Consider the following 17,027-nt stretch of genomic DNA (forward strand, 5'->3'; position numbering starts at 1 on the left):
TCCCAGTTATGTTTTGGACAAGGACAAGTTTGCTACTCCAGGAGGAGGAAACAGAAGTGGGATGGCATGTATGGAGGGAGTCAGGGGCCTACAGGCCATCCAGGGTGACTGGAGTGTGAAGTAGCTGAGGGCCAGGCTGGTGAAGTCAACAGGGGGCAGGTCTCATAGGCCCTGGAACCTCCAGGAGGAGTCTGTGTCTTATCACACAGACAGTGGAGAGCTTTGAGTGATTTTAATAGCAGCATGTCATGGGTATTTTGGAAAGATGACATATGAGAAGAGCATCTCAGATAACTTCTCTATTTCCTTAAGGTGTTTAAAGTCATTCCCTAGGAATCTCAGTTATGCAGTTGAAACTTAGATTTAGAATCAAAAAGAGTTGAATTGTAGTCCTAGGTCTTTCATATTCTGTCTTTGTGATCTTGAGCAAGTCTCCCTCTAAGCCTTTATTTCTTCATAGGTCAATTGGGAATAATAATACCTGACTCAGCTTCACCTCCATCACCCGTGAAGCTAATTGAGAACCCTGCAAACACACACGCATGCATGTACACACACACAAGCATCTGCATATTTGTACATATCAGTGCTTTGTAAATCCTTAAGTGCTATGTAATACAGATGTAGAGTATTACTATTTCTTCCTCAGCAGCCAACTTCTGAAACCCACATCTGCTTCGAGTTATCTTAGGGGTGGCATAAGTTGTTACTCTGGTTCTCCCGTTGAATGTCTCACAAATTGTTGTCTAGAACTCTGCGATGCTCCACCTAAAATGGCCTGCTTCCTCAATCCTGCAAGCTTGTACAGTGCCTAGGTGTTCATGCCCATGGCTTTATTTAACCTTCATAACATCCCTAAGAGAGAAATCTGAAAATCTCCTCTTAACCAGATTACTAGATTCAGTCCTTAGAACTAGCCTTGATAAGAGCTGCACTAGCAAAAACAAAGAACATTATGCAGTATAAGATGTGTCATAAGTATGCTTATTTGGATGATTAGCTTCAGTTTATGAAGACATTATTTGATCTGATTAGTTTCAGTTTATGAAGACATTGTTTGATTTAGACCACACGTAGGCTGTGTATCCATACTTAAGCTAACTAGTTTTTCTATGTTTTGACTTTAGGTTTTTCAGAAACGCATGGCAGAGTCAGGCTTTCTCACTGAAGGGGAGATGGCCCTGATTTTTGTTAACTGGAAAGAGCTCATCATGTCCAACACAAAGCTGCTAAAGTGAGTCCTGAGCATCACCTGTCATTGCCGCTGACCCCAAAGCCCCCAGACTAAGACTCACACAAAACCCTCTGCAAGGGATTCTTAGCAAAGGATCTTCAACTGCTTTCCGCGTCCTCAGGCTTGTTATTTTATTATCATTTTATGAAATATCCTGTGACTGTAAAATACATAAGTATTGAAGAAAGTAAAGAAATATAACAAAATATTTTGATAAAGAAAAAATTAAATCATTAAACAACATATCAATCTATGATGCCTAGATATAAGATGCCCTTGACCCTGGGAGGGCAGAAGAGTCAGAGGAGAGCTGCAGCTCATGGTGCAGATAAAACTGCATAGTTTGGTGGCCTCCTAAGTCTCTATCCCCATGTGAAGTTCTATTGTTGGGGTGATTTTCCATCCTTCGTGGCTGTGAGGATAGGCCCCTCAAGGGAGGATGAGCAGTCCCAGCTTCCCTCGGAGATAGTGCCTCTCTGCCTCCACACCTGGCCCCTGTGGCTCCTGCTCCCTTTTTTCTCTTACAGACTGAAAATTTCCTTCTTGGTTCAACCGAGAACAAGTTAGAATCTTTCAAAAGAAACTTTGCCAAGAAGCTAAGGTGAAACCAAAACAATTTTAAAGGCCTTGAAACACCCAAGTGTTTTTTGTTTTTGTTTTTTTTTTTTTTTTTGAGACGGAGTCTCACTCTGTCGCCCAGGCTGGAGTGCAGTGGCACAATTTCAGCTCACTGCAACCTCCGCCTCCTGGGTTCACGCCATTCTCCTGCCTCAGCCTCCCGAGTAGCTGGGACCACAGGCACCCACCACCACACTCGGCTAATTTTTTGTATTTTTAGTAGAGATGGGGTTTCACCATGTCAGCCAGGATGGTCTCAATCTCCTGACCTCGTGATCCACCCGCCTCGGCCTCTCAAAGTGCTGGGATTACAGGCGTGAGCTACCACGCCCAGCCACCTAAATGTATATTTTTTAAATTTATTTTTATTTTTATTATTTTTACAGGCAAGGTCTCACTCTGTCACCCAAGCTGCAGTGCAGTGGTGTGATCGTAGCTCATTGCACCCAACTTGAACTCCTGGATTCAAGCGATCCTCCCACCTCAGCCTCCGGAGTAGCTGGAACTACAGGCGTGCACCACCATGCCCAGCTAATTTTTCATTTTTTGTAGAGACAGGGTCTCACTATGTTGCCCAAGCTGGTCTCGAACTCCTGGGCTCAAGCAATCCTCTTGCCTTGGCCTCCCAAAATGCTGGGATTAGAGGCATGAGCCACCATGCCCAGCCCACCCAACTGTAGGGACTTCATTTACTTTTTTTTTTCTTTGCTAACATCACACCCCGGTTGGCTTGACCAGCAGAGCTTTTGGCCCAAGCTATCTCCTCTTCCTCTTGAGTTTTCCTTCCCAGTGCCAGAGGTTTTTAGGTAACTCACTGGTTATCATTATCATTGGTCTGCCATGGGATTCATCCTTCAATTACCAAAGTCATTCACTTAGAAACACAAAATGAGAGTGTGTTCTTGGCAGGGCTTTGCGGGTGCGGAAGAAGACCGGGGGCGAGAAGATGCCGGTGCAGATGATTGGGGACATCCTGGCAGCTGAGCTGTCCCACATGCAGGCTTACATCAGGTTCTGCAGCTGCCAGCTTAATGGAGCAGCTCTGTTACAGCAGAAGACAGATGAAGACACAGATTTCAAGGAATTTTTAAAGGTAATTCCATTCTGGGTCTTGCAGGTCAGGCTCCTTCTGAGGCTGGAGGCAACAGCACACAATAGCCCAACAGGGAATCCCAGCAATGGAGAAGGGCATCCCCATCAGTTTCCAAAGGAAACACAAATACGGCAGAGAATTTTCCGATTGTTTTGTGTTGCCTTTATGTAGACCTGATTTTTTCCTGGCACTGGGACCATCATTTTTTCCCCATCTGATAGCAGAGTGTTTTTTTTTTAAGCATACTTACTTATCAGCTACTTTATACTCCCAAGAAACAACCAGAATGTCACTTTCTTAATTTTGTAAATTGCCTTCATTTAATACCTGCCTTATTCCAGAAAGAGTATAAAATAGCTTACTCTTTTTTTTTTTTTTTTTTGAAACAGAATCTCGCTCTGTTGCCCATGCTGGAATGCAGTGGTATGATCTTGGCTCACTGCAACCTCTGCCTCCCAAGTTCAAGAGATTCTCCTACCTCAGCCTCCAAAGTACCTGGGATTACAGGCATGTGCCACCACGCCTGGCTAATTTTTGTATTTTTAGTAGAGATGGGGTTTCACCGTGTTGGCCAGGTTGATTTCGAACTCCTGACCTCAGGGGATCTGCCCACCTTGGCCTCCCAAAGTGCTGGGATTACAGGTGTAAGCCACCGTGCCCGGCCCTAAAATAGCTTACTCAGACGTATAAAATGCAACAAGATAAAATTTAAAATAACTAGATGAATAAACTGGGACAAAAGGAAATGAGAGTAGGAAAGAAAGATGATACCAGGAATTAGGATAATATATAAAATGCGTATCTGTGATCCTGTAAATATACCAGAAGTGTGCACAGATGTCATCAAAGCTTCCAGAAACTGATGAGCAGAAGAAGAAAGGATCGGTTCCGTGATGCCATGTCACAAGTTAAACATGAGAAGTAAAGCTAGAGCTGTACTCAGAGAGAGAACACTGTGTATAATGTAATGAGTCAACAACATCCTTCGTACAGGTTATTATAATAGAAAGTCATATTTTGAGAAGTCATTTTGCATTGATGTTGTTCAGTAGTAGAAACTATTATTATACCTGTTAAAATGGTGAGGAAATTGAAAGTAAAATCTGTTTTCTTACTTCTTTTTCATATTTCCTGTTGGGTTTTTTTGTTCATGAAATACTGCATATTGGGATCTATTAAACAGCCATATCAGTACTTAAGGGAGAGTACATAATTTAAATATTTTCATTATCAGAAAAGAATAGAAAGTAAGAATAAAATATAAAGATGTTTAGGTAGAGAATAGAAATTAGAAAAGGAAAATGGAGGAACTAATAAAGATAAAAAGCACAAATTATATTATTATATCTAGGAACTGGTATACTGAAGAGAAGTGATAAAATATAACTGATTAATAGAAAAAGAGGAAAAAACACAAGTAACAGTCAGAATGGATGTAAGGAGATCTCTTAAATTAAAGCGCATGTAATTCCAAAAGACATGCTAACAAATGTGAAAACATGAACAAAATTTGTAATTTTCTATTAAAACTTGAAAACTGGCTCAATAAGAATAGAAAATCTTTTAAAAATAGAAAATCTTACTATTACGATACTATACACCAAGGAGAAAATTGGGAAACTTACCCCAAAAAGGAGCTGGGTTCACTTGATGGATTTAACAGTGAATTCTTTCCAACTCTAAAGGAATAGATTATTCTATATTATACAAACTGTTACAGATCATAGGAAAAAGTAGAAAGGTCACGTAATTCATTCTATAAAGCAAAAGTAGCTATGATTCCAAGGCCTGTTTAAGTTAAACCCACTATCATTTACAAATACAGCTGTTAAACTCTTGATTAAAGTAACAGTTCATAAAATTAAGCATTACATGAAAAGAAGAGCCTATCATAACCAAATAGGATTATCTCAGGAGGCTATAGCATACTATGCTTAGAACAAGACAGGCTTCAGAATCTCGGCCCGGTCACTGTCTAATTGTGTGACCAGAGGCAAGTTATTTAACATGGGGGTGCCTTCAGTCCCCTCATCTATAAAAGGAGATTATCATGCAATACTTTTAAAGGACTTTAACTCAGAGACCAACACATTACTATTAGCATTCAATAAATGATTATCGTCTTTTTCCTTACGATGATCTCAGGGATGCAAAAATGATTCAATATAAGGTACTGAGGACAGCGCCCTTCGATTTGTGATAAGGGTAGGAGGTGGGGAGTTGCCTCGAAATGAACTGGAAGAAACATGGAAACCAAGATCATAGAATTAAACATTCATCAGAATAATGAGATAAACTGGCCGGGCGCGGTGGCTCACGCTTGTAATCCCAGCACTTTGGGAGGCCGAGGCGGGCGGATCACGAGGTCAGGAGATCGAGACCATGGTGAAACCCTGTCTCTACTAAAAAATACAAAAAAATTAGCCGGACGTGGTGACGGGCGCCTGTAGTCCCAGCTACTCGAGAGGCTGAGGCAGGAGAATGGCGTGAACCCGGGAGGCGGAGCTTGCAGTGAGCCGAGATTGCGCCACTGCACTCCAGCCTGGGCGACAGCGAGACTCTGTCTCAAAAAAAAAAAAAAAAAAAAAAAAAGAATAATGAGATAAACTGAGAATTGTTAGTATTAGTATATGTGCATGTTTTAAAATAATGATGTAAATAGGATTTCAAAGTCATCACAATTGTAACAAGTCAAAATAAATAAAAATACTGCCTCATGAAAGGCCTGCTATAGGTTGCCTTAAAAAGCAAAATCTAGCAATAAGCTGTGTTCTAAAATGTTACTTTTTAAAAAGACTCAGAAAATATGGAAATAAGCACGAAGATGCTTGTGACAGCAACATATATAGATATGGCCAAAACAAAAGGGGGGCAATTTAAATATCCAGTAGTGGGGAAATGGTGGATTACAGTGAGTGTACTTTTCAGTCATTAAAAGCTGCCATTCTAGAGCAGCAGCTGCTCTCTTCAGGCAGTGTACCGGTGCTAGGGGTAGAGGCAAGTAGGATGTGGGCCCTGGGCCTGGCATTCACAGTCGGGTGTGGAATAGAGACATTGAAACACGATGCCTCTCCCTGTATCACCTGGTACACATGTGGTGTATGCTAAAGGTGGCCAGGGAGGGTCATGGAAAGGAGGGAAGGTGTCCCAGGGGAGAGCCTGGACAAGGGGAAGCCGGACCTGAGTCTTGAGGGTCAAGTGTGAATCAGCCCCGAGAAGAGAGGGCGGGGGACAGTCCCAGCACAGGCTCGCACATTCATGAGAAAGAGCTGAGGAGCATCCGCTGGGCTTGGCACATGAGCTGAGATATTCCTACTGTGAACCTAATAGGTATCATTTTAGATCCTGAGTTATTTAAAAGAAAGTTGAAGGCCCTCACTTTACTACAGTGCGACATATCAGTGTAGCAAAATTACACTTGTATGTTGTGAATTTATACAAATTTTAAAATAAAAAATAAAACACGCACCTAAAAAAAATTCTAGAACAGTAAGACAAGGAGAAACATAAATAAAAGAAATGTGAAATATAAAAGGCGATCCAAGACCAGTGCTTCCTGTGATCGGAGCTGTGATTTCCTCACAAGCCTCGCCGTTGTTTTGCAGAAGCTGGCATCTGACCCGCGGTGTAAAGGAATGCCCCTCTCCAGCTTCCTGCTGAAACCCATGCAGAGGATCACGCGCTACCCACTGCTCATCAGAAGTGTGAGTGTGCAGGCCGGGCGCTGGGGTCTGAGTTAGGAGCAGGATGCGCTGAGGTCCGCAGAGGCCAGATCCTCAGGGAGCCCTGAGCATGCCACCCCACCCTGCACATAGTGTGACACCGCACAAGCAATCCCACTGTCCCGGGGACCAGATGCCTGTGTGTGTGTGCGCACAGAAACACGCTGAATCCTTGAAGTGGGCAAATTAGAGAGGAATCCAGTGTCACTTGGGTAACCTGTCATCCACCTTTCAAGAAACTCCCCAGCATCTCAAAGTCATAAGTGTACTTGTCCAGGCAGGGAAAGGCCCCTCTAGGTCTCCAGTTGTGGAGCCCATCTTGAACCCAGAGAAAGACCAGACTAACCTTAGACTCCAGTCTTTCCTCTGAGATCTGTCTCCATCCACCCCGAACACCTTTCCTAGATGTCCCAGGAGGCTCCACTCGGCACGTCCTAAATAGAGTTCATTTGTGTCCCTCGCTGTACTTGGCTTCGACATTCCTTCTAAAATTCCTTCCAGCTTTCTTTTTGATAAGCAGAAGGGCCCTCTTGAGCCCATAAGCCTTCTGAGGAAAAGGCAGACTTCACAAAAGATTATCCCGCAATTAACCATTGATTACAGTAACTTACAAAGAAAAGCAGAAGGAATATGATGAGCCTGTTACTTCTATTGATGATTCCTTGACTTTTGGTCTGTTAGCTGTGTGACCGCAACATAGACCTCATGTGATAGATACCTGTACTAAACTGAACCATAATGCACGTTCACAGCCCCTTCATTGAAATACTTGGGGCCAGATGTGTTTCAGAATTCAGAATGTAGCTCAAATACCATATATGACTCCTCAACTGAGCCTTAGGGTAGCACTTATAACCAGACACACTAATATTCCTACAGTGAAACATAAGAACAATCACTGTAAGTAGAATAAGTAAATATATCTCTTCTGTTTAGGTCAGATTTTGCCACCAAATGGGTACTGAATAAAAACTTTAGGCTCTCAGGCTTTTCTGCATTTTAGAATTGTAAACGAAGGACTGTGCACTCATCCGACTAGAGTGAGAGAGTCCAGATGGGGCGTCTGGTGATGGCCCATAATTTCTGGAGGGACCACACACGTTTGTATTCTGGCCTCTGTGCGTTCACAGTTGCAGCATGCATCGTTTGAAATCGCTTCAGAATGAACAGAATGCATTTCTTCCACATGCTGACAATGTGATTTTATTGTATTTTTCCTGTGGCAGGGGAGTCATGACTTTCATCAGATTTTTTTCAAAAGGATCAGTGACCCCAAAATTGTTATGAACCATTGCTATTCAGCAAGTTCACACTTACCACAGCTGCAGCCAGTTTATACAGGAGGGCTCGCCCTTACATGGCTTAAATTTCGGGAGTAGGGAGGCTCCCGCCTATTACCAGGAGGCAGTCGGAGACCAACCAGAGACCCACACAGTTCAGAGCACTTGATCCATTTAGCACTGTCACCTTGTCGCAGCAGCATTACCTGTCCCTATGTCCCCTAGAACTTGTGGGAGTACGAGTTTCTCAAGGGCGGAAAGTGTCGTCTTGTTCACCGCCGCATTTCCGGGGCATGGAAGCAGTCCATAACATGGGGTTGGAGGAGTGGTCCTGCAAAGGTCCAGGTGGGCCGGTGAGAGACGCAGCTCCCTCACGTGACGCTGCCCACTCTTTTCCAGATTCTGGAGAACACCCCGGAGAGCCACGCGGACCATTCCTCCCTAAAGCTGGCCCTCGAGCGGGCAGAGGAGCTGTGCTCTCAAGTGAATGAGGGAGTTCGGGAGAAGGAAAACTCGGACCGCCTGGAGTGGATCCAGGCGCATGTGCAGTGCGAAGGCCTCGCGGAGGTCAGGCCTGTGTGGTTAAGCCGTGCGCCTCCAGGGAGGCTCTGGGTGGGGAACCAGCTTCAAGCCTTCCCTTGCGTGGACAGTCTGCACCTTAGGCAGCCTGCGTGGACTCACCACCCTGCCCCTGCAAAGGCATTTCTTTTTTTTCTTTTTGAGCCGGAGTCTCACTCTGTTGCCCAGGCTGGAGTGCAGTGGCGAGATCATCTCGGCTCACTGCAAGCTCTGCCTCCCGGGTTGGAGCGATTCTCCGGCCTCCATCTCCTGAGTAGCTGGGACTACAGGCATCTGCTACGATGCCCAGCTAATTTTCATATTTTTAGTAAAGCTGGGGTTTCACCATGTTGGCCAGGCTGGTCTTGAACTCCTGGTGTCAAGTGATCCTCCCGCCTCTGTCTCCCACAGTGCTGGGATTGCAGGCATGAAGGGCATTCCTTCTTGGATTGTCATCTTCCTTTCTCCTAAGGAGGGAACACTGGGATTTTTTGTTTTGAGTTCTTTGAATTCAGCTGGTAGAATCAGTGTTCTGTGGCTAGAAGTAATGATTTTCACTGGGCCAGTTTGGACTCTGAAGAGTAATGTATTTAAGGATCTTTCATGCAAAGTGAATGATTCTAGCCACATTCCCACCTAGAAAACTCCACTACAGTATCCTCAGGCCCAGGGCATTGGCCTCGCAGGGGCACTGGATGGTTTGTGCCGGGATTTAAAAAGTGAAATTTTCTTTCTCTTTAAGCAACTTATTTTCAACTCTCTCACCAACTGCCTGGGGCCCCGGAAGCTCTTGCACAGTGGGAAATTATACAAGACCAAGAGCAACAAGGAACTGCACGGATTCCTCTTCAATGACTTCCTGCTTCTTACCTACATGGTCAAGCAGTTTGCTGTTTCCTCTGGCTCTGAGAAAGTTTTCAGCTCGAAGTCCAATGCTCAATTCAAAATGTATAAAACGGTGAGTATCGCGCGTCTGGCGTTAGCATCAGGGGCCTAATGAGATGTTGCCTCTATCTTAAGGCCTTCCTGGCAGACCCTGAGCTGGCCTTATGGGACCCTCCTCACCTGGTTCCAGATCGCTCATGCCTCCTTTGCTGCTTCCCACGGGAAGGGCCCCATGCGGCTGGGCTCTCCCCACCTGCCACAGGCTGTCAGCCAGACTCCAGCTGAGATTCTGGCTTCCTCCTGGCCAGCGTGACACCTGGGCTCACTGCTGTGTGCATTCAGCATTGGGTCTCTGTAAGCCGAGCCCCAGCACAGCACCAGCGTTGCTAGCAGAGAGAGCCTTTTGCACCAGCCGTCGTGGGCGCTCGGAGCTCCTGTCCCCACCCAGTCCCAACATCTGACCCACCTCGATAATGACTTTTCCAGAAATGGAGGCTTCATTGTTCTTACAAATGGAGGTTTCATTTGTTCTGTGTAGAAGACCTTAGACACTTTCTCCTTCTCAACAAGGCTCTTCAGAACAAACAGAACTCTCTCTGGACATAGGCGGGTGGAGTGTTCTAGCCCATCTCACAGCCTGTGTTTTGGCCCTAATTCTTTCAGCCCATTTTCCTGAATGAAGTCTTGGTGAAACTGCCCACAGACCCTTCCAGCGATGAGCCTGTCTTCCACATTTCCCACATTGATCGGGTCTACACCCTCCGAACAGACAACATTAATGAGAGGTCAGTCCTGACCATGTGTGGCCTGCCTTGAACTCTGGGAGAAGGCCTGGACGTCTCCCTCTGCCATAAACCCATCTCCAGCCGTGCTCAAGCCCCACTAATTCTGTATCCTGAACCTCTCTTAACACGCCCCCTCCGCTCTAGCCCCATGGTAGGCCTTGGTCACTGTAGCTGCCTCCTAACATGCTTCCCGGCTTCTAGTCCCTCCCCACACCACTCGGCAGCCTTCCCAAATGGCAGATCAGCACTTCAGGCCCTGCAGGCGACAGCCCACTGTGCTTTGCTGGTTTCCGAGGCCTCCTTGGGCCACAGGCCTCAGCCCTCGTCCCTCCACCTGCAGACTTTCGCCCCCCAGGCGCCCTTGTGTGGGTGCCATCCCCGCTGTTCCCAGCTTCCTTCAGGCTGCAGCTCCAACAGTGCCTCCGCGGCGCCAACCCAGGGGGTGCTGCTGCTCCTCTGTGTGTGCTAGAACCCCTCGTGCCAGGTGTCATCCGTGGGGCCAATGCATCGTCTGTCTCCAGGTCCCAGCGCCTTGCGAGTGCCTGGCATTTTGTGGTCAGTCAAGAAGGGTCACTACCAGCTCTCAGCTGGATACTCCATTAGCATAAGCATCTTTCGGTTGACTAATATCAGGTCTTTGATAGGAAACTTGTGAAAGTTGAGGTTAGCAAAAGACTGAAGAACATGCAGAGCTCTGGGGCTCCACATTGACCTGTGAGGGTGGGATGCGGCCAACGGCTGCCCCTGCTTCTCCCGCAGGACCGCCTGGGTGCAGAAGATCAAGGCGGCATCTGAGCAGTACATCGACACCGAGAAGAAGAAGCGCGAGAAAGCTTACCAAGGTATCGGGGTGCCCGGGGGGTGGGACACAGCCCCCAGGGGCCCTAGGGATGCCGGCCACTGCTCCTGCAGTCAGGCTGATGAAATGGGGATGGGTCTGAAAGACCAGACCTGCTGTGGGATCAGACCCGAGAGCCCTCCCCTCTTGAAGCTGCCACTGCAAACCTCCCTGGGGCCCCTGCCCACACGGACATGGGCTGGCAGTGCCAGCTCCGGGACCTCCCTCTCTGCAGCACCTCTATCCCCCCACTCCACTGCACCTTCTCCACTCCTTTCTCTCCATGACTCACCTCACCTCTGCTTGGGCCGTGTTGTGCCATTACATGCCACACCTGTGGTCTGTCTCCCTTCAGCTCCTGAGCAGCCGCTGCTCCTCTTCACCCTCCTCTAGGGCCTGCCATCCACCCTCTCCCTTTGCAGCCAGGGGGCCTAGACCCTAAGTCTGCCCTCTCCCCATTCCTTCTGCCCCTGCCTCCTCCCCCTTCTCACCTCACCAGACTTCAGTCCACGTCCTGTCCCCACCAGTGACACCAGTGACCTAGTTAGTGGCTCAGCTCACTTTCCCTGCCCCAGCTCCCTGCACTGATGGCAGTCACTGAGGCTCTGCCTTCCCTCTGGACCCCATGGCCGCCTTCCCAGCTCTTCTTCTACCCTTGCCCAGGCCTCTCCCCCGCCTCTGTAGCTTTCTCCCTCGGGGACACCACCGACCCCCAGCTTCAGGGTGAGGCTGGCCACACTCCCCCAAGCCCGCACCTCTGAACAGCGCCCTCGAGAGAACCATCTGCCCCACTGCTGCCGCATCACACATCGGCTTTTCCCAAGGGACCACCAGCCTCCTTCCAGCAGCAGCTCCTCCTGGGACCCTCTTTGGACAGTAGTGTGGTCCCTGGCCACCCAGGCCCCTCCCTGGCCCCTCACACCTGGTCAGCTGCACCACAGTCCTCCTCCCTCGCCACTTTCCCATCGCCCTTTCCTGTCCCCGTGTCACAGGCCCCCTGATCTCCCACCCAGGCTGCAGCACAAGGCTCTTTCCTCTCTGCCACCCATCCTCTTCATTTCTGGAGTATTCTTTTTTCCAGAGCTGCTCTTACACCTCTTCCTGCTGAAGTAGCTTCCCTATTGCCTCCCAAATTAAGGACACATTTCTTAGCCCACACTCAGGGCCCATCCCCACTATTACCTGCCACCCATCCCCATCCCCAGCTCTTTCCTGTGCCTGGCCCATCCAGCTGCCTAGTTGAGCAGCCCATTGTTGCCCTGCCTGGCCTTCCCATGTGAGCTCCCACTCCAGCTCAAGTGCTCTGCCCCCACCTTAAATTCTTCCCATCCTTCAAGGCCCACGTCAAACACAGCCTCCTCCATGACACCCTCTTGCCCTAACCAGTGTGACTTCTACCTGGAGCCCCCACTGTCCTGAGGCTGCGATCATCCTCTGGGCTCTCATCCTCTGTTGCCTCTGCTTGCGCCCTCTCAGTCCCTGCTTTTCTCACTTAATGGCCATAAGCTCCCTCAGGGCAACTCCCTGCCGCATCGGGGCCAGCATATGACTTATGCCGGTGGGGCTCCAGATTTGTTGCATTGGTGATGTCCTCTCTGTTCGTGGCACAGATCACTCACCTGCTCAGTGGAGCTGCAATGGTCTTTGTAAAGCACCCCCCCCCCACCCACACCCCACCCTGCCCCACTGTGGCCTTCAGACCAGAACTCCCGCATTCTTCTCCAGCCTCCACATGAATGCCAGGCCCCAACTTCCCTGCTGCATCTCCAGCTGTGCCAGGCTGGCCTGTGGCCGCCACCCCACAGGGGGCCTGTGCTCTGAGCCAACTGCATCTCCACCTTTCTCCCTGCTGGGCCCCCCACGCAGCCTGCCCTCCTGCCCGGGCCTCCCGCCAGCTTCCTGGCTGCTATAGTTGCAGCTCTTTATGTGTTTTTTTATTCAGGTTTCCCCTATTTTGTTATATACTCCTAAAAGGTATGTTTAAAACAGCTTTTGCTAATTTAATGTTATTTTAATGGTACTTTAAAAGCTTGCTGTTGAAAAATCAATGATTGATCATTTCATAACACATATGATCTCTTAATTGGCCAAAGATGTCAATCCGGTTTTTCTGCCTGAGTTTTGCTTCCCATTGGCATCTGCATATGTTGCTGTGCATCATCCGTGCGTTCAGTCCTTCCCACATTTGTCAATTACTTTGTGCCAGGCTCTGTGCTAGGCTTAACTGGGCCTGGACTTTGGTATCTGATGTTTAAATGTTGATCCTGCCATTTAGCAGCTCTGAGTGGATCACACTCCAGTCCTTTCTAAGCCTCAGTGTTTCTCATCAGTAAAATGGGGAGCTACATTATCAGGTAATTATGCAGTTTAAATAATATAATTTACATAAGTCTAGCACATGCCTAACACAAAGTAAGTATCCAGTAAATGTTAGCTGCTATTAAGTGCTGCACAAATACCATGTGTTATTTTATTAATATTACTATTTGCTAGGCAATTGAGGGGTTAATCTAAGGATGATCAAAACAGTCCATGCTCTACCCTGGCTCCTGTCTGGCAGAAGAGACAGACATTACACACGATTTCAGACCCAGCAGGCGGTGGGCTGCTCATAAGCGAGGGATACTGGATGCAGAGGAGGGAAGGGATCTGGGAGGTAGATGTGGGATCAGACCTGCATCTTGAAGGGTGAGTAGGATGCTAACGGGCAGAGAAAGCAGGCAGGGCAGAAATAGCAAGCAGGGCCTTGCTAGCAGGCGACACAGCCTGGGGAAAGGCACAGGGCAGCCAGATGCTGGGCTGTTGGGCCCAGGGCAGTGGCAGATGGGGACAGGGAGCTGGTAGTGTTATGGTTGGTTTGAAAGACAGGGTCTGCATCCTTGGAGAAGAGATTAATGGGACTTGTCTTCCTCTTTTGTAGCCCGCTCCCAAAAGACTTCAGGCATCGGGCGCCTGATGGTGCATGTCATTGAAGCTACTGAATTAAAAGCCTGCAAACCAAATGGTAAATACTGCTTTGATTCATTCAACAGACATGATAACTGCCCTGCCCCAGTTTCTGCTGATGACTTTTTGAGACAATCTCAGTCTGTAACCTAGGCTGAAGTGCAGTGGCACGACCTTGGCTCACTGAAACCTCTGCCTCTGGGGTACAAGTGATTCTCAAGGCTTAGCCTCCCGAGTAGCTGGGATTACAGGTGTGCACCACTGCGCCTGGCAAATTTTTGTATTTTTAGTAGAGACGGGGTTTCACCATGTTGGCCAGGCTGGTCTCAAACTCCTGACCTCAAGTGATCCACCCGCCTTGGCCTCCCAAAGTGCTGGGATTACAGTACTTTGTCATTGACAAAGTGCCACTGCGCCCAGCCACTGATGACTCTTCTGAACATTGAATAAAGGAATGCTTTCTAACAGTGTGTCCAGTGCCACTAAAATGCGCATATTGGACCAATATTCTTATCACTGTTTTCCCAGTAAGTGCCAGTGCCCGCCTTCCCGAGTGTGTCTGCGCCGAGGAAGCATGCAGCAGGTTGCAGTGACACTCGCCCAGGCTTGTTCCGTGGGGAGCGGTCCTGGCAGTGGAGCTCTTGGCCACTCCCCGGTTAATGCTGCTGTCAGCACTGGGAACTTGGAGACCCTGTTACTAGACCACAGCGATATGGTGCCCCAGGCAGTGGCTCCTGCTGCCATGGTCTCGAGTGACCCGTTATCTGGGATCCTGCTTCTGCTCAGGGAGGGCACTGTCAGTCACTTCGTTTTACCTGCATGCACCACATGTGTCTGTGGTTTGTTTTTGTTCAGGAAAGAGCAACCCATACTGTGAAATCGGCATGGGCTCCCAGAGCTACACCACCAGGACCATCCAGGACACACTCAATCCCAAGTGGAATTTTAACTGCCAGTTCTTTATTAAGGATCTCTACCAAGATGTGCTGTGTCTCACCCTGTTTGACAGAGACCAGTTTTCACCAGATGGTAAGTGTCGCTCAGCCAGGGGATCTAAAGGCTTTCCCAGTTTCCTAGATCCTGGAGTCCAGATCCAGGGGCCTCAGCTGTGTGCAGACCCCATGCCACTTCGGGGAGGTGACACAGGCCTGTGTCATCTCGCTTTGGCAGCACATGGGTGGCCTTCCTCAGCGGGGGAGGTGGCCTGAGATGTGTTTCAGGTCTTTGACCCATCACTCCCTACACACCTACACACACGATGTGAACACCACTCCTGGAGCATTCTTAGAATGGAGATTTGAATTCCATGTGGCAGCTTCTCACACACAAACCTGCCATCATTCCCCACACACCCACTCACGATATTCAACAGCCATGAGCCAAAAGAAGTTCCTTGTTTCAGATTTGAAGGTTTTATGAATCCTATTTCTTCCAGATGTAGCTCTTTAATGATTTTATAAAGAAGAAAGACTTCTGACTCTCCTGTGTTTATTCACCAGATTTCCTGGGTCGTACTGAAATTCCAGTGGCAAAAATACGAACAGAACAGGAAAGCAAAGGCCCTGTGACCCGCCGACTGCTGCTGCACGAGGTCCCCACCGGGGAGGTCTGGGTCCGCTTTGACCTGCAGCTTTTTGAGCAAAAAACTCTCCTGTAGGGGTTCTAAAGGACAGCACCAGCAGGACAGCCCACAAGGCTGGGGCTGGAGAATGAGAGACTGCGCTCTCTTGGGGCTGAGGGAGCACCATGCAGCTTCACCCCTCACAAAGCCACGCATGCTGGGGGCTCTGTTTTCCTGCACACTAAATAGTTAGCAATCTATGCAAACACCTTTCCCATAAAGAAACCAAACCCCATAGTACAGTGCCTTGTCCTAGTGTTAACATGTTCAGCTCTGTTTAGATGCCAAGGTTTCCATTTTCAGGGCTATAAAAAGTATTACGTGGAAATGAGGCATCAGACCACCAGATGTTACCGCTCGGTTGAATGTGTCCACCGTGGAGTGGTTTGGTGACGCTGTAACCATTCCACGCCAGTGACCTCTGCTGGGTCACAGCCACTCAGGAGGGGAAGGGTCAGGATGAGAGGCTGCAGCCTCGACGCTTGCGCAGCCTGATACTGAAATAGCGTCTACTGAAATAGCGTCTACTCGTGCACTGAATAAAAACAGAAACTTGATCATTTTATTCCTGATTAGATTTTATCACTCTCTGCTAAGACAATATATAGTCTGGAGTATAAGTGGGAAAGCTTGATTTAAATACTGTGAACTCTAATAATATGGAAAATATTTTTCAACTTTAATTTTCTGAAGTATAAATTATTTATGTAAATTCATTGTTTTTTGCATATTTCTTAGGACATGCATCTTTAAGCTTTATCATTGCCCATATGTACAGAAAGAGAATAAAGACATACGTTTATGGATGGAACTTCTGTCAAAGTCTGACTGATTTACTTTCTATATGAAAGCTTCTTTTTTTCTTTTTAATTTTTTCAGCCAGATGAAAGGCTCTTAAAAGGTACCTTCACAAGTTGCCTATAATGAAACCAAGTTTCCTTCCTGGTACGTGGGAAAAACCAAGGACAGACTGAGGATGAGGTCAGGAGACCCAGGGCCTCATCTTGACTCTGCCACTAATTTGCTCTGTGACTTTGGTGAATCTACCTCGTGTTTCTGGGGCTGGGTTTCTTTAATGGGTGAAATGGATGATCTCTGTGGGGGCTACTGACCCTCCTTCAGCTTGCCTCATCGAGTGATAACCTCAGGGTAACTTACAGCAAAGAAATGCACAAAGGTCTTACACACTAAACCCTCTGATTAATGAGTAAAAACTGGGAAAGATCTGTTTTTTTTCTTTTTTTTCTTTTTTTGAGACAGTCTCACTCTGTCGCCTAGGCTGGAGTGCAGTGGTTTGATCTCGGCTCACTACAACCTCCGCCTCCTGGGTTCAAGCAATTCTTCTGCCTCAGCCTCCTGAGTAGCTGGGACTACAGGCACCCACCACCATACTCAGCTAATTTTTGTGTTTTTAGTAGAGATGGGGTTTCACCATGTTGGCCAGGCT

The 17,027-nt window shown here is 47.7% G+C and overlaps 1 protein-coding gene across 12 annotated transcripts in view; it reads left to right on the forward strand.

The window, feature by feature from the left end:
* Positions 1 to 16,391, forward strand: part of ITSN2 (intersectin 2) — a 158,579-nt gene extending 142,188 nt beyond the window's left edge. For 11 of the 12 annotated variants that reach the window (XM_063623891.1, XM_063623889.1, XM_055253700.2 and 8 more), the window contains 10 exons: positions 1,128 to 1,234; positions 2,762 to 2,945; positions 6,551 to 6,649; positions 8,347 to 8,514; positions 9,248 to 9,463; positions 10,054 to 10,175; positions 10,935 to 11,017; positions 13,934 to 14,017; positions 14,815 to 14,988; positions 15,459 to 16,391. In XM_063623891.1, coding sequence (XP_063479961.1) covers positions 1,128 to 1,234; positions 2,762 to 2,945; positions 6,551 to 6,649; positions 8,347 to 8,514; positions 9,248 to 9,463; positions 10,054 to 10,175; positions 10,935 to 11,017; positions 13,934 to 14,017; positions 14,815 to 14,988; positions 15,459 to 15,616 — 1,395 coding nt within the window. In that variant the 3' untranslated portion in view covers positions 15,617 to 16,391. The other variant, XM_063623894.1, reaches the window with a different exon arrangement.
* The last annotated feature ends 636 nt before the right edge of the window (positions 16,392 to 17,027 follow it).

Source organism: Symphalangus syndactylus, chromosome 18 (assembly GCF_028878055.3).
Source record: "Symphalangus syndactylus isolate Jambi chromosome 18, NHGRI_mSymSyn1-v2.1_pri, whole genome shotgun sequence".
In the NCBI taxonomy this organism is placed as follows: domain Eukaryota; kingdom Metazoa; phylum Chordata; class Mammalia; order Primates; family Hylobatidae; genus Symphalangus; species Symphalangus syndactylus.